The sequence below is a fragment of the Fundulus heteroclitus genome, chromosome 19, assembly GCF_011125445.2.
Source record: "Fundulus heteroclitus isolate FHET01 chromosome 19, MU-UCD_Fhet_4.1, whole genome shotgun sequence".
In the NCBI taxonomy this organism is placed as follows: Eukaryota; Metazoa; Chordata; class Actinopteri; order Cyprinodontiformes; family Fundulidae; genus Fundulus; species Fundulus heteroclitus.
In genome coordinates, this window is record NC_046379.1 from 25,313,027 (window position 1) to 25,335,125 (window position 22,099).

General features: G+C 40.5%; 2 protein-coding genes and 1 long non-coding RNA gene across 3 annotated transcripts; 2 read left to right on the forward strand and 1 right to left on the reverse strand.

The window, feature by feature from the left end:
- Positions 1-1,092: 1,092 nt before the first annotated feature.
- LOC110369128 lies at positions 1,093-3,824 on the forward strand. Its single transcript, XR_002428733.2, has 2 exons — positions 1,093-1,406; positions 3,068-3,824. It is a non-coding gene; the product is annotated as an uncharacterized LOC110369128 (long non-coding RNA).
- Positions 3,825-9,021: 5,197 nt separating this feature from the next.
- On the reverse strand, positions 9,022-14,173 carry oip5 (opa interacting protein 5). Its single transcript, XM_012872279.3, has 5 exons — positions 13,914-14,173; positions 13,553-13,619; positions 11,210-11,332; positions 10,292-10,373; positions 9,022-9,700 (listed from the first exon to the last, which is right to left on the reverse strand). The coding sequence occupies exons 1-5, from the start codon at positions 14,083-14,085 to the stop codon at positions 9,599-9,601; spliced, it is 546 nt and encodes a 181-aa protein (XP_012727733.2). The 5' UTR covers positions 14,086-14,173; the 3' UTR covers positions 9,022-9,598.
- On the forward strand, positions 9,573-22,007 carry nusap1 (nucleolar and spindle associated protein 1). The gene is made up of 12 exons (XM_012872258.3): positions 9,573-9,656; positions 15,219-15,305; positions 15,429-15,497; positions 15,600-15,746; positions 15,856-16,030; positions 17,847-17,939; positions 18,082-18,179; positions 19,494-19,669; positions 20,161-20,318; positions 21,184-21,300; positions 21,377-21,482; positions 21,559-22,007. The coding sequence occupies exons 1-12, from the start codon at positions 9,630-9,632 to the stop codon at positions 21,644-21,646; spliced, it is 1,341 nt and encodes a 446-aa protein (XP_012727712.2). The 5' UTR covers positions 9,573-9,629; the 3' UTR covers positions 21,647-22,007.
- The last annotated feature ends 92 nt before the right edge of the window (positions 22,008-22,099 follow it).

Consider the following 22,099-nt stretch of genomic DNA (forward strand, 5'->3'; position numbering starts at 1 on the left):
GCTGTATGTGAGAACACTTCGACTCGTGGAAGTTAGCAGAATTTTGTTAGAAATGATTTCATCAGAAGATATGATGTGTGATGTAGAAAAGGAAGGAAGCTATAGTTTTGGTGAAATTCACAAAGAAAATGTGCTTTAAAAAATTTTTTTTTGGTATTTCCATGAAACTTTCAACAAAGGAAATTAGATTTTGACCTCCAGTTCACTGACTGTGACGTTATTCAGCCAAAAGCTCATGTTAGTCAGTGCAGAATAAGATTGTTTGACTATCACAAACTCTCAGTATTGCCTTGAATTGTGTTTAAAGAACCTGTGTCCGGTGTAGGAAAGAGGTTCTACACCTCAAGAGCCAATGTCCGGAAACTACATCTGGACGCATCCCTGCCCCAACACACCTGAGTCAAATGGTTACATTTGGATTTAGAACCAGACAATCAAATGCGGCTAGATTTCTTTAACGGTGAACTAGACCTTTAATTTAATTTAGTGCCGACTAAAGCTGACATTGGGACACCTTCATTGTTCATTAGCCAGCAGTACAGTGTGTTCTGTAACAATGTTTACATGGTGCACAACACTGCCCCCTATTGGCTAGACAATTAGCAGAATATTAATTTGGGAAGGAACTAAAAAAAAATATTAGTCAAAAAAACTTTTATTTGAGTGCTGATGGGGTCCCCCAGGCTGTGGCGCCCTGGGCAGAGCACGTTTTTCCCTTGTTGAAAACTAACATTGACCTCTTATCATGTCACCCTTTTCCCACACAATTCAGAATTAGCTTTATGTTGTAACTGGTGCAGTGGAATTCCAATATTATCCACCTGGGTTTGCATTGTCAATGGATATATTTGAGAGGGGGGAAAAATCCCCAAAAGACGTCTTCAAATGGGAAATTCGCCTCTTTTCTCCCCAAATCGAGATTATTACGTTTACAAACAATTTACCTCAAATTGCATGTAAATGTCTTTCAACTGAATAATCTGTAAACGATTGCAGCGATTAGAAACAACTCTCTGTTTAGATAAAGGGCGAAAGAGAAAGGTGTGTTTCCGGGGCGGGGCTTGGCTCTGATTGACAGGCTCCCCCGTCCAATTATCGCGCGCTCTCCTTTTTTTGCCCGTACTAGCGGAGCAAAAATGGCGTAGGAGCGGAGGGCGAAAGGAGGCGAGGACCTTCTTCTCTCCCCTTCACCGTGTCCAGCGGGGAGGAGAGAAGGGGGTCCGCAACTTTTGGAGCTTTCCTTTAAAATTTGCGCGTCTCCTTGTGAAAACGAAGCCGGCGGTCCTCCAGGTGAAGAGGACGGGTTACCGCAGAGGAAAAGGACCCCCCCCCCCCCACCGGCTTTTGTTTACCGTTGTGTGCCGCTGCAGCTCAGAGGAAATATCTCTGCATCGTTTCTCACTGAGGTCAGTGCTTCAGACAACACGTCCCTGACAGATTTATTATTCTTTTTTTTTTTTTTACTCTTTTTGTTGAAATTTATTAATCTAGTTTTAAGTGTTGTGACTGTTCTCTTATTCAGCTAACCATTTGAGGTTTTACTCCTTTGATATGAGGGTTCACGTGTTTTTAATAAATCGATTTTGTAGTTTAGATCAAAGCGGCTTATCACGCTGCGTCTGTGCAGGTGCGGTTCCTGCCATCGGTGGCGCCCTGGGCAAAAGCATCCGGCTAAGAACACCCCTCTGCCACCGCCGGCTATGTGCATGCACTGTATTTCCAAAAGTATTCACTCATCCATCCACATCGTGGAAACCAGGTGTCTCGGGTCACTTTCACGGAGGTGTACGGAATCAAGCACCCAGGGGTGCAGACTGTTTCTACAAACGTTTGGGAAAGACTGGGTCGCAGCTCGGTGAATCCAAGCAGGATTCTGCGACAGAATCGGAAAAGGTGGATTGACGAGTTTGGGTTTGGGCGGTTGCCGGAAGAAAGATACTTGTGCCAAGTGTAAAGTTAAGTAGAGGGGGGGTTCTGCTATGGGGTTGTTTTGTAGGAGCTGGGTTTGGCCCCCTTTGGAGGAATTGGACAACTCCATGCTCCCAACTTGGTGGGAACAGTTTTAGAGATGCTTTCTTCCTCCTCCAACATGACTGAGCACCAGAGCACAAAGCAATAGAGAGCTAGATGGAAGAGTTTGGTGTGGGTGACCCTGACGGGCCGGCTCAGAGTCCTGACCTCAACCCAATAGAACACCTTTGGCATGAATTGGAGTGGAGACTGAGAGTCAGGCCTTCTCGTCCAACTTCAATGTATGACCTCAATAATGCGCTTCTGGAAGAATAATGCAATGTTTCCATTAACAGGCTCAAATGCAAGCTGTAAATGGTGAATGGTTATTTTGAACCCTGTGGATTAAGAATAGAACGCCACTTGCAGGTCAATACTGAGTGAGTGAATACTTTTGGCAATATGGCGTACATGTATATTAAAGTTACCACAATATGAATAATATGCAAAAAAATAACTATTATAATGGAACGATAACTATAAACCATTTATAATGATAAATAAAATGGAAACTGTTTTTTCTTTTAATTTCACAAATCTTTATCCCATCTAAAACGTGACTTTTCTTGCCGTGATAGAAGCCGTCCATGAACATTTACATAATGTTCTTTATTGAAGGACTGGCGCAGGCACGTTCTGTTAGTATTTAAGTCGGATTTACCAAGTTCCCAGGCACAAATGCAGAAAAAGCCCTCCGAGCACCTGGGAATGTTGGGCTTTGTCGCGGAGCCCCAAGTTCACCATCTCGTACCTACCATAGTATGAGAAATTGGCATCTAAAAGTTGTGAATACACACTACTGGTCAGCACTGTTGATGGTTTGTATATTCCAGTGCTGCGTTTATGGTTTTTCTTTAATATGCGACTGTATAAAATTGAGTTGGGCTATATTATTATCGCAGCTCCATGCATTAAGCAGGGACAAAACAGAACTGACGTTCAAACCATAGCCCCCATATCTAGAACCTTCTTAGATGATAGTTTAATAGTACTCCCTTCCTTCCAGTGAAACAGAATCAAATGGTCACAAAACATAATATGGGAATAATGTTTACAGGTGGAGAGATGGAGCCAACTGAACCCCAGAGACCCCGGGGAGAAGACTCAGAACCGCCAACGTAACTCCTCCACCTCTGCCGGGGAGAGAACTGTAGCTAAGATAAGCTGCTTTGGGGTCCTCGCACTTCTCTCCCCGCCTTTCCCGCTGTTTTCTGGGACCCTGGGTGTCTCTCGTCCACAGCATCCCCTCTGGTCCTGACCTCCTGCTGCAGCCCGATCGTCAGCGAGGACAGCCGCCGACATTAGAAGTCGTCCAACCTCAGACATGAACACCGTTATATAAAGCCTCATGTAACACCAGCTCTGCAGCTGTTTAGTTTGCTTAAAGAAAAAGGTGAAATCTGGACGACACTTAATATGGAAATAGTTGTTTCCACCCCCCCCCCCCAAAAGAAATCACAAGAGGTGTGATGATGAGTGAACGGTATTCTCTGTTTTTCTGAAGAAAGTAAAGACACAACATACTGTAGCAAAGATCCAAACGCCTGTGATACAAATTAAGGTTCATTGGTTCATTCTTTTTTTAACTACCTCATTGTCACAGCGAGTTTAAACAGAAAGAAATGGAGCGTTTTCTGAACAAAGAGCGTAGTTTCATCTGTCCATGGACGTTTTTAGCGTTACGAAGTGAGGTTAGACCCAAGCTCTGCGTGCGCTCGCTTATGTTCTGAATTTGTTTTCTTTTTAGGAGGAAAACGCGGATTCCTTAACTCTCTTGTCTCGGCGTGAGCTGATATTTTTTATTTTATTTTTTTCATGGAAGGAAAACGTTTATTTAAAAAAAAAAAAAAAAATCTCATGTCACAGCATTTGTATAAAAATCTGAAACCAAAATGGGTATTAGGATCTCATTGCTTTTATTTAAAAGAGCATCAATCAGAAATATTTCCGTTACTGAAAGGATACGGCTAAATTAGTGCTTTTTGTGAGCATGGAGAACGTTTAGTGTCCAATCCCCCCTCCCCCCATCCGATTACACGGTATGCAGAAACACGTGGGGGAGGGGCATGGCGTTGTTGCTCCATACGACTGAAGAAATCCACGTCCTGGGCGCTTTCTCTGGCTTCTTGTCGAAATCATTGCAAGCCATGTGATGGGTTTTGAAATTCTAACTTTGAAACTCTCAAACCGATCCTCGTTCGGGTTTCGTCAGGAGTCTCAATTTCAGACTTCCTGTTGCTTTCGTTTGTCAAGTCTGTAAAGCAGAGACAAATTTGGCAGCCCTAATCATTTGGGTCGGTCCTTGCAAGCGAAGTGGAACAAGTCGTGGTGCTCGGGTTTTGTACTGCGCCCACACTGTGGTCTGGCTCGAGCGCCCTCGTTGTGTCACTCCCGTAGCGCGCTTTAAATTTCAGCCGATGGACATAAGACAAGCAAGTCCTGCAGTTTATAAACGCCCTTTAGATTTCTTCTTTTATTTTTTTTGTTGCCGTAGACATGTATAAAAAAAACAAGAGTTCGACTTTACCGGGATCTGTGCAATATTTGATCCTAACTGTCATGTTGTTGACCAAACTGTATATTGTATAAACAAGTGACAAGTTGTTTGAAAGCAACAAAATCACCAATGTCTTCCATTAAGATATGTATAGACTCATGTGTGTTAGCTTATTTAGCGGTGCCAACATTATAGTAGCCATGCATGACCAGTAGTAACGCTTGCTTCATCAAGAGTATCGATTCTTAGGCCGAGCTGAAGCTCAAATCGTGGAGGCCATTTCAACTAGGGTACGAATATTAGACTTGCACTTTTTTTTTTTTTTTTTTTTTTTTTGGTACGGAATGTCAAATTCAGGTACCGCTTTAACCTAAACTCTAGTGCTTGATCTCTATTTTAAAGCATGCTCACGTCTGGTAAGAAATGTAGTGTGACTTACCGGTAGTTGGGAACCACCGTTACAAAGTGGAGTTCTCAGCTGTGCTCACAAACAGAGGTGCACCAGTCATGGTTTTGTGGCTTTTGTATAGCTTTGGCCAGCCAATAACTATTTTTGTCTATTATAACTTCTCTCTACGCCGTGACATAAATAATAATTAATATTAGCATACAAAATGTTTTTGTCCAGCCTTGTTGTGATCACACATAAATAATGTGTTAAGAGCTGAAGGTACCTCACCTTGTCTGTGTGAGAGAGGAGTCGCTGTAAAATAGGGTTTACTATTATTTTATGACCACATCATTATGGACTACAAATATTAAGATGTTATTTTACTGATTACCACAGTTAGCACAGCTAGCATTACAAAAACAGCTGGAATATATATGTTCCATAGAAAATGTAGATTGCCTGTGCAAATTCTCAGTTATCCAGTCAAGGCAGCCGCGGACTCGAACCGGAGGCCGGGCTTTTAGTTTTTTCTGAAAACGTTTTGACACCTGTCCGGGACTCTTTGTCAGTTCTGTCTGCTCGCACTCGAGCTGCCAAAATGTACATTAGTACGTTTTGTATTCCTCGTTGATACTGAAGCACATGACTCTGAGTCTTCTTAACTTCGTAACAATCTCCACACCGAAGAGTGTTGCAGTCAGCGTGACCTAGTGGTGCTAACAAACGATGGGTTCACCGCTTGGAAAGAGATCGGATTTTTTCTCAAAGCGGATCGCTTGGTGCACCTGTACACATGTGTTCATGTTTTTTTTTTTTAACTACTTTGTGTTTCAAGCGAATTAGTTAAAATGCCAAAAGCCAAAAATATGTCTATTAGAACAGAGACTCAGGTAGGACAATCTTTGCAGAAATGATCTATTAGGAGGGGAACTTGAATCTTAAATTAGCATCTGATAGGCAAAGACCTTGCAAGTTGTTGTAGTCCTCATGAAATTGTATATATGACGTCATAGTTTTGAGATTCAGAGCGTTCTAATTTAATCCACACAATTGTATTTAATTAGTATTTTAGAAGCAATAACCTAAAATAATGCATGAATTTAGCTCCAGGAGTTAAGTGTTAAAAGGATTGTGCAACGTCTCATGGAATATCCCACCGTGCTTTTTTTGATGGCTTTGTACTAGCCGTGTCCTTTTTATTTTACTTTTATGTTTCATTTGGTTTTAATACAATATCTTCATCAACTAGAACAAGAGAAAGGCTTTAGAAATGGTTTCTTGTAGCATCCATAAAGACCCTCTCCCTTCTTCAAAGCTGCAGACTTTTAAGAATAAACACAGCTGGAAAAAAAAAAAAGTAAGAGTGATGCATTCACGACAAAAAGCACTTTTCTCTCCACCTACCGACCTGCATCGTCACCATCATGTCTTGAATATTGTGTTCAAGCAACAATCTAATGTTCTTTCTGGTGATTTATAACCCCGATTTATGAGCAAGTAGACGTCCAGGTGATAGGAATTTGTGGGTTTAAAAAAAAAAAGATATGCATGACTTAGCAGAATAACGAATGAATTGTATTGCATGCAATAACCTAACCTCGTAATGTGAATGAGTGTAATGGGGGGGTGGGTTGTTTGACACACAAGCAGGCGCACTGAAGTAGCTCCGGTTAGTTTTCTAGATTGGCTGCGTTTTATGACAAAAAAAAAAAAAAAAAAAACACTTAAAAGGAATCGATCAGTTTCTGTGTTTTTTTTTTTTTGTTTTTGTTTTTTTTAAACAGCCGTGTCACGGGCAATCTGGCAGTACAACTACATCGCAGCTCAATTCTTGTTCCTATGAGGAAAACTTAACAAAAGCTTTGTTAAGATTACTGACTTTACTTTGTTGATCAACTTTTCCACTGAGATGGTGGGCTGTATAGGATCTATGCACTCCAGAGGGAGGATACGGGCATGCCTATTATGTATGAACCTCTTGTCTGGTTTTGTAAAAAAAAAAAAAAAAAAATGAATCTGTATCAGAAAAATTCAGCAATAAACAGCAGCATGGTGCCAATTGAGTGGTGTGGACGTCTGCCTTTTGTCTTGAGCGTGGGTTGAAAATGACCTGCAGGTGACTGATTTAACACTGAGCCCTTTATCAGGTGCTTTTATACAGGAGACACTCAGAGAAAATTAAATATCAAAAGGTGCTTAAGTATTTTATCTAATTCCACTTCAGAAAAAAAAACAGTATTTAGTCAATAACAGCTCCACAAACTAAAACCCAAGTTGAACATCTGTATCCATATTTAGAGCTAGCAACATTTAGTTTCACTCCTGGTAAAGACAAAACCTCAGAAGACTCCAACCCTTATTGTATATTCAACCTTTTGACCATTGGAATCAGAATAAACTTTTTTCACCAAGTCTGAGGGTACAAACAAGGAATCTGACTTTGGATTCCAGACACCAGTCGGCAGACATCAACTCCAATCTGTAACAAGACACTGATCAGGGGGCAAAGGTAAGCACAGGAGCAGTATGTGATCTGTAGGGTGATCTGATGACATAGGGGATCAGTAGCTCCTGAAGGATGTACCTCTCAAGTTGCCGCATGAAGTACAGTCTCTGGGCATTCTTCCGGATGGTGTCCATGTGTGAGGACCATCTCATGAAGCTGGTTCCTAGGAACAGGAAGTGATCCACTGTAGACAGCGTTGTTGAGGATGGCTGGGGGTGGTCACCTCAAGTCCACCAGACGGGTTTGGGAATGTGCATTCCTCTTATGAAAACTCCCAAGTTTGTTCAGATTCCCGGCTTCTCCTTATCCTAACTGGTGAGTTTCCCTAATATTCAACCTTTGTGTCAAGCCAAACCCGCTGAGTGTCTGGTGCTGAAAAGCTCAGATTCTCAACGAACCAAAGCATAGATTTCTAAAGTTCTTGTAGAGTTTAGAGATTTCAAAAGGGACACATAAGGCCTTTCCTTCTTACATCCCTCAGAGAACACTTTGCATGTAACTAGATATTATCTAATGGTTGCTATGGAGACTGTGAACCCAAGATGGGTGAGTTTTGTTTACCTCCCTTTACCATCCGCCTCATTCTGCTTTAGCAAGATAAAAATCTGACACCTTCTGCCTAGCGGGCCTTTAGCCGAACCGCTTCAACCTTAATAAAAAATGCTTGTTGTATTTACTTTAAAAGGCATTGCAGGGGTAGTTTTGCAACAGATTTTTTTTTGTTGTTGAAGCATTTATTTCCAATGACGGGGGGGAAAAAAACACGGGAAAGCATCTCATGTCTGAAGCCTAAGGTGGAGGATTAGTGATGCTGTGGGCCTTTTATCTTGTGAAGCCCCCCCAACAACTGTCCTCAAAGGCTGAATTTTTTTTTTTTATTATTATTCTGCATAAGTATATTTCATTGAAAAAAAAACAAGTATGCAATATTTGGAAAAGAAATAACCAAGGTCCATTAAAAATGTGAATTTTCCTTTTGTCTAATATTGAGAAAATTAAAGTCTCAAGCGACAAGGCAAGTTTATTTAACAGCACTGTTCAGTAAACAGTTCATTTCAAAGAAGTTGAAATTGTACATGCCAATAAAATTTGTCTTGTGCATTTAACCTATCCCTTAGGGAGCAGTGGGCAGCATTCTGGGGCTAAGGGTCTTGCTCAGGGACCCACAGGCAGGCTGCAGGGATTGAACTGGGTACTTGCAACCTTCTGAGTGCAAGCACACTGCTCTAACCACTAGGCCACCACCCCAAGTGCTGTACATGATCAGAAAAACATTATAGGCATAGGAAAAACAAAGGAATAAGCTAAGTAAATCCTTGACTGGACATCTTTCATACATTAAACAATAAGAAACAAGCTAAGTATATTCTTAGGGATTTCTGATCTAAAGTAATGTTGTCCAACCAAAAGCTACAAATAGAATAACTTCTTTTGTTTCATGGTTTCGCTGGAACGAGCTTCATCACTAAAACTTCATAAAGCTTCTGATCTGATCTTTTTGACCCTACAGCTAAAACAACAAGCAGCAGAGTAAGGGAAGAAAGCACAGTAGAGGTGGTGTGTGTGTGTGTGTGTGTGTGTGTGTGTGTGTGTGTGTGTGTGTGAGACACACAAAGGAATCATCAAACTCTAGAAGTTTATTGTCAAGAACAGAATGTACAAAAAGTTTACAAGTCTCTTAAAAGCATTCTCAACAAAAGAAAGTACATTATAATATTTAAATAGAGTAGATAGTACATCTTATTTTAAACAAAAACCTCAACAGTGGCAATAATCCACAACATACAGGTCACTGAAATGAAAGATCTCCATCTATGTACTAAACAGAACCAACAAAGCATCTATAAAGTGTATAAAGTGAAGGTTTTCAGTCCACAAAGCTCCTGGATATCTTACACTGGACCACATTACAACTATTTGTGAAGTACCTTTGCAGGCTGGGTGTTAAATAACGCGTTCAAGAAGCAGTCAAAGTTATGAAGCTGTAGTGGCTTGCGGCATTTGTGGCTTAGGTCAGATGTCTACTAATAGCAGGGTTCACAGCGGGTCCACTTGGGGCAGGTTGTATGGAAGTGTGAATAAGAACCTTATGCCAAGACGGGAGTCGGCCGTGTAAAAGATGGCTGTCCATTACCTGGATACGGCTCACTGAAGGACAGAGCCATCTTCCATGAATGGGAGAACGGACAACGTCTTAGGAGCTCTGCGTGGTGCTTTGACTGTTCATGCTCACGTCGGCTAGTCGGCCAAAGGTCAGCGTCATCAGTCCCAGCTGTTCTTCCAACTCTTGTCTCGCCTGCAGACAAATGGACGGAACCTCTTCATGCTTTTGTTAAAAAAAAGGAACGGCACTAGGATTTAATCACGACTCGACTGTGCTACCCACTTTTTCTTACATTTCAGCTGTTAACATATAAGTCATACTTAATGTGACTTAAATTCATTTTTAAATTAAACTTTAGCGCCACCTGTAGCATACATTTTCAGCGCCTCTTAAAGGGGACGTGCAAAATCCCATAAATTCATTTATTCTGTGCTTGGAGCCTCTAAGAGTGCAGAACAGTTAAATATATTCTGTCCAGGTCCTGCATATATATCTTTATATTCTATTGCTCTCAGACCAAAGCTTTGCTAATCCACTTTATGTAGACCCCAACTGAATAACTTAAATCTGTAAAGGATTTAAAGGCATGATACTTCCCCTTTAACAGGTGTCATTTGTTTATGAGAACAAATTCAGTTTCCTTTAGGTAAATGGTAATTTAATGCAGGACCAGCAATAGGAATGAAGGGAAAGTGCGGTTTCCTAACTTTTAAACGCCCTCATTGTGACCAGAAATCTGAGCCCAGTTGACTCAGGCCACAGTAGATATTTTTGCTTTCTCACCTCGCTAATGGTTTCTGAAAGAGGCTTCATATCGAACGACAGCGATGAGGCCTTCACCACCGAGCTGCCGCCGAGAATGTAACTGCAGGTACAAAAACATTAAAAACACGTAGGTACGCCAGCATGTCATTTTTTTCCAACCATTTAAGCCAAGCTAATGGAAATATAAATACGATTCATTGACATATTCAATACGTATGTAATAAACACTCTTAGTAGCAACAAAGAAAATACATAGTACCGGTCATAAGCTTACATAAAATCATCAATCATGATTTTATTCATTTTGGGCTTTTAATTAATTTTCTGATCCACTTTTCCAGGATTCAATCTAACATATGACTTCATCAGTATAAAAAAAGAAAAAAAAAAGAAAAAAAAATCCACAGGAGTGCAAAAGATTTGAACATAGGCTCATTGGGAAGTTGCAGAGAAACTGCACACTTTTTGGGGCTTTTCCAGCGCTTAGCATTAGCCTGCTTTATCTATTCCAAAACCAGTTTGGATTTTTGTTTGGGACCATTTTCCTGCCGAAACACCCATCTGCTTCCAAATTTTAACCTCATAGCTGTTGATGTGGGGTATTTTCGAGGTAGTCATCCTCCATCCTTCCGACGGTGAAAGTTTTGGTTGTGAGATGTTTGAAACTAGGTCGTTACTGGTCTCTAAGAGACACAATAAATCCAAACACGGACCCAAACCAGTTTTGGAATAGATCACACGGGCTGACATCGGGTTTCTCTGCAGTCCCTGACCTCTTAATAATTTATGGAATAATGTATAACCCTTGCAGTCTGGAAACAGCTCAAACCAAATACATCAATAAAGCCCCCCTCCCATTGTAATGGAGATGAGTACATGTAACTGCGACTATATGTCAGCCTGTTTGTGTGCTCAGCAAACAACAGTGCAGCTCACCAGCTCAGTTTTCCTTTGTTCAGGAGAAAGATGGAGCGAATGGCAGCCAGATGTGGAGGAGCAGCGTGAATGACTTTCCCCACGACAACTTTGCATGAACGGCATTTTAGGAAGGAACACACGCTGAAAGTAAAAAGGAACAAAGCCACAAACGTGGACAAACATAATGAATCGTGATATCCCCTACATGCTGATAAAGGAGAGAGGGCGGCTCTAAAAGGGGATCCATACACAGTGGATGCTCTGGGTACCCAGTCTGTGTGAGTGATGACATTTTACTCCACAATTAGTTTGTGATAATTCATTTACCTGGTGAAAATAAAATGTCTGTAGCACATGAACCACAAATATGAATTATAAATTGGATTAAAAATGACACATGGTTTTCAGAGTTTTTTTTTTCTTTTAGGCAGATAAAAGTGATAAATTTGGCACTCATTTGTATTCAACACCTTCTACTCCGATGCTTCTAAGTTGAATCCAATGCAACCAATGACCTTCAGAAGTCAAGAGTTCACCTGAGCATAAATCCAACTGCTCTGTGAAGGCCTCAGATGTTTGCAAGCGAAGATCAGCGAACAAGCAAGCAAACCAAGGGCTGGACGATAGTTCAATAACGACATATATCGATCAATAGACGTATATCGACAATAGAAAAAAAAAGGGTCAATAGAATAACAGTTTTCCTTCCTTTTGCATTCTAGTCAATCATGTAGATTAATACTACAGCCATTACATCTTCCTAACCAATCACAACGCAGACCCAGGAACGCTCCGTCACCTAGCCCCACCCCTTCAAAGAATTCACAGAGCATGCGTTCTTTTCTCTTTTTAAATACCTGCAGTTTTGGTAAAAAGTTTGTTGAATAAAGGGTGGAATTTTAATTCAGTGTTTTTGAGTTCTGTATCTAAAAATAAGTCGATAAAAAACATCATAAAATGGCCAGGGCTGCATTTAAATTTATGTTTAGAATTTGTTGATAAGTATCGATAAGGATCCAATATGATTTTTATTTTATCAATATGCTTTTTTCTATATCGCCCAGCCCTAAGCTGGAGATGCATCAGGTTATATTCCTGTTATATCTTCTCAACTGCCTAGAAATATCTATCTGTGTTATGTTTTTTTACAGAGTCAGATTGTGTAAGGCATTTTGGTTGTTTCAGGTCGGAAGATTCTGAAAAAAAATAAAATAAAATAGAGCTAGCATCCCTATATATGATTTTCAGTACAAATTAGCATCATGCTGTTTGTTGTCTGTGTCTTTTCAGCTGTAGTTAAGTGTAAGGGAATTATACATATTTTTTTGCATGCATTAATGCTAATGTTAATTTGTGTATCGGATTTATTCCAATAATGATTTCCCCAAATGGCAGTAGGACCACTGGGAGGACACAGTGGAGCTTGTTTTCCCCACAGATTGTTTCATATTTTACTGTCAAGAAGACATAATGACAGTTTTAACAATTATGTTAAAAAAAATGTTTACAAAAAGTTACCTACTGCAGCTTTAAACAAATGGTTTGGTGGTGTCCAAAGTCATGCTTCAAAGACAAGTGTGCTGCGTGTTTTAACTGTTTTCTTGGCTCACCTCACCTGAATCCAATCGATAGATCATTAGAATGCTCTTGCAAAACTTGCTGAAATGCTAAGAAGTTAATTCAGCTATTTGAAACAGCTCTGTTGGAGTTGCGACGCATCTACAACATGAGGACTGCCGCCATTGCTGGTTAGCATATTCAGTTAAATTCCAGACCAAAATCAATCAGGGGATCCATCCATGGCAGATGCTTTTCACCCAATCTGCCTGAAATTCTGTTTTGCTGATCGCCTCTATGCCACGGCGCATTGATGCAGTAATTCATGCAAGAGGAGCTCCCACCAAGTATTGAGAGCATAGAAATGGACATACTTTTCAGAACCCTGAAATTTGTGCTTAAAACATCCTTTTTTAATTTTTTTTTATTTATTCAGAGCTCACCCTTAACTTTTGTTATATAAATATGTTTTTAATGCATTCATTTTAAATCTATGTAAACACAAGTATGATTAAAAAAGAAGTGCAACTACATAAAATAACATTTTACATGCAGCTCACTGGAGGGTTGTGCTACATTTTTGAACAGGCACAATGCTGGTGACCCCTGGTCTAATGGGATATTATAATTTTCTGAGATGCTGAATTTTGTGGGTTTCTTTACCGTTAACTGTTAGTAAGACTGGCAAAAAATAGCACCTTTATCTATTTTGACATGCAGTCTAAGCCTACCAGTAAAATCAATAGAGGCTGGTGGTTGTGAAGTGACACGGTTGTTGTCATTTGCAAGGTGCTGTAAACTCACCAGTTAGCCATTTCCCCTTTGCGCACCAACTCCAGTGAATCGCTCACCACCACATCATCAGACACTCCTGAACGGAGGAAAGCACAACACTTTGAATGGAAGCTGTTCAAACTAGCTGTAGTATTTTAGGATCACGCGATATTTTGTGTCGCACGTGAAAGCAGCTGTAAAAAACACAATGGAATGATCAACACCATTTCATGCAGACTTCCCCGATTGTTAAATGAGCGACAAAGAAAAACGGCAGCTTGCGTCTACAGGATAACACATAAGCTACACGAGCAGATTTATTAACAATTGCATGGTAACTACTTGCATATTATCTTTTAAAAAAAAAAAACAGGAAGTAAACGAGACCTACGTGTGCACATGATGGAATCGATGCATTTCACTTCTCCGCAGACTCCTAAAGAGTCCGCCAGAATCGTGTTGCATTTGGCACAATGGAGACTCATCAAATGCTCCAGTTCTGCTTCTGCGAGCAGCTTTGGGTCGTCGCTTCGCTTCACTATGGCGCTTTCGTCAAACTCCATTTTACGCAGTGATTAAAAACAAGTTGCTGAACCGCGCTGCAGTTTGGAATAACAGAGGAAGGAGAAATACGTCACATCCTCCTCCCCTGTTTTTTCCCTGTCTGTTCTACATTGCCACCGTCTGGTGGGCTGGCGCTAATATATCTTAAAACGGCGTGCCATGGTCGCTCAGCAAGAAACCTTTTTGGTGCGTTATACCTTGCAATAGATATTTATTAACTAAATTCTTTCTCTGAATGTTATCTTCCTAAAGTATGGCGCTAAAACAGTGACAGCTTGCAGCGAAATTGAAAAGAGATTTGGCATTGTAAAATTAGACACTGAAAAGTCAAACTTTATTAGATAATAAAACAATTATGATGATATTCTCATTTTATGCAGAAGGGGCGGTGCTAAATGGAAGGCCCCTTCGTGGGCCCCTTCAGGGGCCTTCCATTTAAATATGTCATGAAGACTATATCAGAAACAGTTAAAGATTTATCAATAACAAAAATAAAAGAGCAGTAAACAGCTACAGGCAATTATTCATTTGTTTTAGTTGTTAAAGCTACTCTAGTTGCTGCTTATAACTAATTAAGTAGAATGTGGTATGCAAATGTGGTTTATTTGATGAGCAATAATGTAAGGTCTCATGGCACACTCACAGTACAGTAATTATTAAAATAATTAGGTAAAAGCAAAAAATTATTATAGAGTACTCTAACATAAACAACTTCAACATTTCATAGATTTTTCCTGTTATTTGTGTTGTTGTTTGCCTATTATTTGAGTATGACGTTATTGCATTGTTTTATTTTAAGAAGAACATATACATGTTGGTTTCACCATGTATTTATTTCGTTGTATAGTAATAAATAAATAAATAAATAAATAGATAAATAATAATAAATAAATGACCCAACAACAGAAAATGTACCGTGGGAGTTTGACCATCTTGACTCTGATTGGCTGGTTGTCATATCCGGTTTAAGGCAAGAACCAATGGAGGAGCGCTTTTTGCTGTGTTTTGAATCGGAGGCAATTTTAACCGTCGGGCGCCGAATAACCGTGGTGGAGACGGACGAAACGACAAAAGAAACACCAAGAAGTAAAACTAACGCGTGTGTGTGTTTTTTTTTGGATCGGAACAAAAGGGTCAGACGAGGATGGATTTGGACTCTATGAAGTATGCGGAGCTGCGAAACCTGGCGAAGGAGCTGGGCCTGAAGGCAAACATGAAGGTACTTAGAAGTTTCTAAGCTAGCTGTCCAGCTCGGAGTGACGATGCTAACGGCAGATGCTCGCGAGCTTCATTTCGAGCTACAGGTGAAGAAAGTTTAAAATCCTCCTTTTGTCCAACACAGGCCGATAAGCTTCTGAGAGCCATTAAACTACACTATGAACAAGAAGGGGCAAAAGACGAGGGAGCGCAGGTAGCCTGACCCCGCATTAAAAAAAAATACAATAACGCCCCTAAAAACACCGAGTTTTTAGACTAAACCCCATGTTTATTTATGAATTAATTTATTTTTCAGGGACAAGAGAGCGATACTGTCCGAGCAGATGAGGATGCAGCCCCGGACACTGTCCAGGGGAATCAAGGTGATTCTCCCAAGGCTGCTGTGTTTGTGAACACACGTCGTGGTAGGAGAAACTGCACCAAGAGAGAGTGTCCTGCTGAGGTATTGCTTTAGAACCTGGACAACCGGAAGTCATCAAAGAGCAGCTGTGCATACTAACCTCCAGTGTTCGTACTTTCTGTGAAATTTCCCCTTTTTTTTTTTTTTCTAGGCTGATGACCCGGCTGGGTCCTGTGGTACACGACGCAGTGCAGGGGCCAAGAAGAGCAGAGAGGCGTCCCCAGGCAGGGACCCTGCTGCAATGGCTGAGCTGGAGCCCCAGCCTGCTGCCGGTGACCAGCAGCGACCTGATGCCCAGGACAAAGCTCCCGTAAATGCTGAACGAGGTCAGCAAAGCTTTGTTGAGAGAGAAGCACCAGTATACAAGAATGTGGCATTTTACTCTTTAATGGGCTTCATCGAACGTTTCAAAACTAAGATTTTCAGCTGTTCTTATCCCATAGACCCATTAACAATCAGCCTGTGATCTTAAACACATCTCTTAAACTCTTTTTGTGTTTAAGAGAAATCTTAGTGACATGCGTTGTGAAGCATAAAACCGAGATAATGTTGTAACTCTTTACGTTCTGTTGATTGACACACACTTTTTTTTCTAGGGGTTTGCGAGTTCGTTTGACCCGATTCCATTCAATACAGATTTTTCAATAATTTTACCCACCCCTGACCTTTTCCCCTTTGCTGTGTTGATTTTTTTTTTTTTTATTAAAAAGATTGTGATAAGACGGTCAGACGCTAAAGAAGACTGAAGCTAGATATCAGCGAGGAGCAGTCTGATCTCTCTAACCTCTAATTTCTTTTATTGAAAAGAGAACGGCTATGTTTATTCCCACTGCTACAAGAATAACACATCTATTAACACAATTATATCGTTCATACGTCTATACCATCGTCTGTAGCCACTTATGTCATGTCATGCAGGGTCAGCAGTCATGGGACAAGGGGCAGGGTGCACCCTGGAAAGGTTTCCAGTCCATTACAGTGCAAGATAGAGACACAGGACAGTCAACTATGCACACACACATACATGCACGTGCACCTAAGGGCAATTTTGGAGAGCACAGGCATGACATTGGACTGTGGGAGGAAGCTGGAGAACCCACGCATGCACAGAGAGAACATCCAAACTTAATGAAAGTCCCCAGGGCTGGATTTTAAACAAAGAACTTCTTACTGAGGGGGAGCAGTGCTGACAAATGTTCCACTGTGCAGCGACAATTATATCATATTGCAACACGGTCTGGGTGAAAACTCGATTCTGATTGGCTGCGGGGTGTCCGTCATAAAGTGTTATAGGGCACCTATTAAAAAAAAGTTCTGGTCAAATAGCTCTTGATTATTGCCCTGGCTCAAATGTCACTCGTCCTCTGAAATGGTACTTCGGAGGTTCTGTGGCCAGAGCTGGTTGCCTAGTTCTCTCAGTGGACTTTGCGGATAACAGTTCACGCCTCTGTGTCGTCTATTAGTTTCTGATAATGGACACTTGATCGGGCATTATCCCTTACTTATCTGGAAGCTTTATTATTTTGATTTAGATAAATGGACTTCAGCAAAAATCTAGACTTGATGTTTATTACGGTGCTTATTGCACAGAAACGTTTGTATCCAATATCTAGATTTAATATATTTTTGCTGCTCTCCATTTTTACAACTGGCGTGTCGGCCCATGTCTAATTGTAACTGTAGATTTAATTTCAGCTTAAGCAGGGTATGAACTAGTTTCTCTCCATTTATTTATTAATGACCACACGACGAGATGGTGGAATTCGTTTCTGGTACAGCATGACATGCTCACACGCACAACAATGCAACACTAAATAAAAAATACACATAGAAGCGTTACAGGCTTGATTTAATGTCCGTACGGCTATTTGGGCAAAAAGCCGTGGTTGAATCTGACTGATTGGGTTGGAGGAGACCTGTAGCGCCCTCCAGAGGCAACAGTGTGAACAGGTGACATGCAGCATGAGAAGAGTCCGTTTTTTTTTACTGCCTGTAGTGTGACAAGTCTATGGTGCAGTGTGTCAATGGAAGGGAGGGCGTGGCTTATGATTTTAGATGATTTGTCTGTTATACTGTTTTTTTTTTACATGATAAAGACATTTCATGTTCTGACTTTCTGCTCTATGGACATTTCACACACAGAAAAGGCACCAAAACTGGCCAAAGGTGGCAAGATCCCTCGGTACCAAGGGCTCCAGCAGAAGAGCAAGCCTTTGTTAAAGCCCATCACTCCAAGTAAGTTTCTTTTTCTTTTTTCCCTGTCTCTGTCTTTCCCTCTTCCACTAATCCACTTTTCTTTTGGACAAATGACTGGGAGCAAAATGTGCCTTTTGAACCTTTTCATTATAATAATTTTTAATTTGATTTTTCAAATCAGACTTCAAAAAGCTCCATGAGGCCCAGTTCAGCAAGATGGAATCCATTGACAGCTATGTTCAGCGGAAGATCCCCAAAAACCCGATAAAAGACCTGAAGGTAATTCAATGACAGTGGTGGACTTTGATATAATAACAATCATAGTCACACTACAGTACCTCTGGAAAAATGGAATCGCCTTTAACTTTTTCCATTTTGTTGCATCAAAATCACAAACTTGAATTTATTATTATTATTATTATTATTATTTAGATTAGTTGTGAAGGACTGACACAAAGTAGTGCCAGAATGTGATGTGGGAGGAAAATGACACACTGGACCCATGCAGACCCGGTTCATGCGTTCTGGCGGGTCCACGTTCAAATAGACGAGCCTAACGATGACAATTCACGGCTTCAATAAAAACCAGTTCTGGTTGATCAGACCTCAGTTTAACGTGTGAATCAGCAGGTAGCTATGTGGCTCAACAGGCTGTCATCTGAACAATAAACAGGACTTTACCAGATCTAATGTTCCTCTAACAGAATCCTTTAAGTTAGGTTGTTATTCAGACGCCACCATGCTTGAAGAAAAAGGTGGACATTACGCGTATATAGATTATGAACCTGCACGAGTCACTTTATACTATGGAGTCAAGAGGCTTGTGGTCGCTCTGGAGGAGCTACAGGGATGTATATCAGGTGGGCTAATATGTGAACAGGGTAACTTTTCGCAGCTTTTAGCATTTAGCATGCTAGGATGCACGTGATCCCAAACACACCTTCCTCGTGGTGAAACATGGTGGCAGCGTCCTGCTGTGGAGATCTCTTTTCTTTAGTAGTGACAGGGGAGCTGGTCAGAGTTTACGGGAAATTGAATGGAAATAAAATACAATCAAGCACTAGAAGAAGCCCACTGGGGGGCTTCAAAATACCTGAGACTGGACCAGAGGTTCATCTTCCTGCAGACCGACGACCCTAAACATGCAGTCTGAGCTACGGTTGAACGGTTTAGATCAAAGTATATTCATTTGTTCGAACGATCCAGACTTAAATCCTGTTGAGGATGTCTGACAAGACATTGATGTTCTAAAGTTGCCTCCATCTAATCTGCCTGAGCTGGGGCCATGTTGGCAAAAAGGCTGGACTAAACACCTCAGTCCACAGATGAGGGAGGCTGATAAGAGACAGACCCCAGAAAGACTCTCAGCCGACTGCAGCAAAAAGGAAAATCTTTTATCACTTTCCTTCCACTTCTTGGACATGTGCAGTACTTTGAGTCTGTAGTAGAAATATATTAGATGCATAAAAAAAAAAAAATCAAATACACGTTTGTGCTTGCAACAGGAAAAAGGTGAAAGTCCAATGGGCATGGCTACTTCTGCAGCATTCTGTGTAATCAAGACTTTTTGGGCTCTGTGTTTGTGTCTTGCAGAAGAATCCAGCTCGTTCCACAATGTTCAGTCCAGTTTCCCTCACTAAGACACCAGCTGAAGAAAAGCGTCAACATCATTTGGTCTCCGGCAGTAAAATCCCTTCTATGAAACCTGCTGGAAAAGAAGGCGGTCAGTTCAGACCGTCTGTCCTTTCTACGCGCAGGATCAACGTCCGGTGAGTCACCTTTGATCTTTTCTCCAGCTCATCAGCACGACAGCACTGGTGGCTGGTGCAGATTGAAACCTTTTTATTTTTAATTGGGACAAAATGACTACAGATAAGATAAAATATTATAATAAAACCTTTTTTTTTTTAATAACACCACATTTTACATGCTCTTTCATTTAATTGTAAATAGGACTACATCTATCCAACAACTTTTACTCAAATGCAGACTTTAGTGCATTTAAATGTGGTTGGAATTCATTTGTTAAAAATTTCTAAATACAAATACTCTAGTTTGTTTATTTAAAATGATAATATTGTTGTAGATCAGGTAAAAACAATTCACAGTAAAAAAAAAAAAAAAAAAATTTTGGCCCACGAACTGAAAAGTCTGGACACTCCTGGCTTAGCCTGACTCTAGCTGATGGCCGCAACAGACTCACCTATGAAACTGCATCCTTAATGTGATTCTGTAAAAATAAATACATAAATCCCTTTAGATTCTCAGAAGCTACGCTTGACAACGAGTTCAAGAGGTCCCTGGTGAAGACGCCAGCCCGGATGTCACCGTTCACTTCCAGCACCCCTCAAAAGCAGACAGGAGATGTAAGGAAGAGCGGCATCAAGACATCAGGAGTATCTGCCCAGAAGAGTACCGGTAATTTCACACTCACATCACCAGATGATCACGAGTACAAGGACAGCTCCAAAAATTCAAAATAATTATTAATATATTAATAATCATTGAAATTACAGGAAAGGCATGACATATTTCATTCTAACTGTAATGACTATAGAATATGAATTTCACTTCGTCCATATATGCTTGTTTTTGGAGCTGTACTTACTACTTGTAGATTAGGGCTGAACGATTTTGGAAAATAATCTAATTGCGATTTTTTTTTTTTCTTAATATTGCAATTTAATGCGATAAATGATTGCGTTCTGACTATATTGCAATTTAATGCGATAAATGATTGCGTTCTGACTACTACGATATATTTGAACCAAAATTGCAATTCTTTTCTGCATTAACCACAAGCAACAAAAATGGCCTCTAGATAAAGATGTTTGTAAACAAGGACTATTTAAAACAAGAACTTTTAATGTTTTTAGAAATCATAAAATTATTCAAGAAAACAGCTTTTAATTGATCTGGATATCAATCCTTGTTGAACATAAAGTGCAACAAAAAAACAACTCTATGTATTAAACTGATTGACCAGAACTTAATGCTTTGTATGATTATATAAACTCTAAAACAAGTAAAAAAGTTAGATTATCTCACTGCTGCAGCTCTCTTCCCTTCCATGTGAAGGCAAACCCACTTTAAACATTTTACTGACACCTAAAGGACGTGTCTAATTCCCTAATTGTTACATAGCTAAAAATTGCAGAGCTCTGCGATTTGGAAATTGCGTTTTTTTTAAATCGCGATTATATTGAAAATGCGATTAATTGTTCAGCCCTATTGTAGATGTGTCTAGAAATAAAAAGGGTCTTTCTTTTCCCTCCTCTAACAGGAACGTTTGTTTTCACCGGCAACACGAGTGCTATAGCAACCCCTGGATCCCAGAAGAAACCCGCTTTCGACCTGAAGGCCAGTCTGTCGCGCCCCCTCAGCTATAAACCCCACAAAGGTACAAAACTTCCCTCGGTCCGTGATGCAGCACACGTGGTGATGCTAGACACGCTGACGGTGTAATCGCTTCACAGGTAAGCTGAAACCTTTCGGAGACGTCAAGGAAAACGCAGCGGGAAACAAGTCCGTGATCGCCAATCCTCGCCAAGAAAGCTACAAGCAGCCCAAAATCCTGTCAAGGTACGCCTGAAGGGCACTTTAAAAAGTTCATGTCGGCTCATACGGCCCCCTCTTAACCACGTTCTGTCCTGTTCAGGGAGGACCGGAGGACCAGGCAGGCGGAGAGCCGGAAACAGAAAAAGGAGAGCATGCTGGGGGCGAGGAGAGGTCTGGTGATGATGTAGACAGGGGGAGGTGCTTCTCTTAGTGCCCGTCCATAAAGCTTGTTTTACTGTAAATATTTTTGTATTGTCAGAAAAGTAGAAGAGCTTCGAGATTTTTTTTTTTTGTTTTGCTGCGTTTGTAAAAAATTTGCTTCTTTTATTCTGTTCATGCTGCATTTTATCCGGTATCGAGTAGACTTTTAGATAAAGCTGGTGCTTTAAATGTTTTATACGCTTTTGTCATTTACATTCTTCTGAGGGGAAAACATTTGATGTCCAAAAGATTGATCAAAATGATTTTCAGATGTTCAATATGTAGGAACTTTTGAGGTATGACCTTTTTTGTTTTTCTATTTTATAATAAAATTGTAAATTGTTCCTATGTGGAGAGCATGTCATTATTCTTACGGATTTCCCTCTGGAAAATTACAGGAAACGCTTTTGGGAAAACATTTCTACTTCCAGACTAATCCT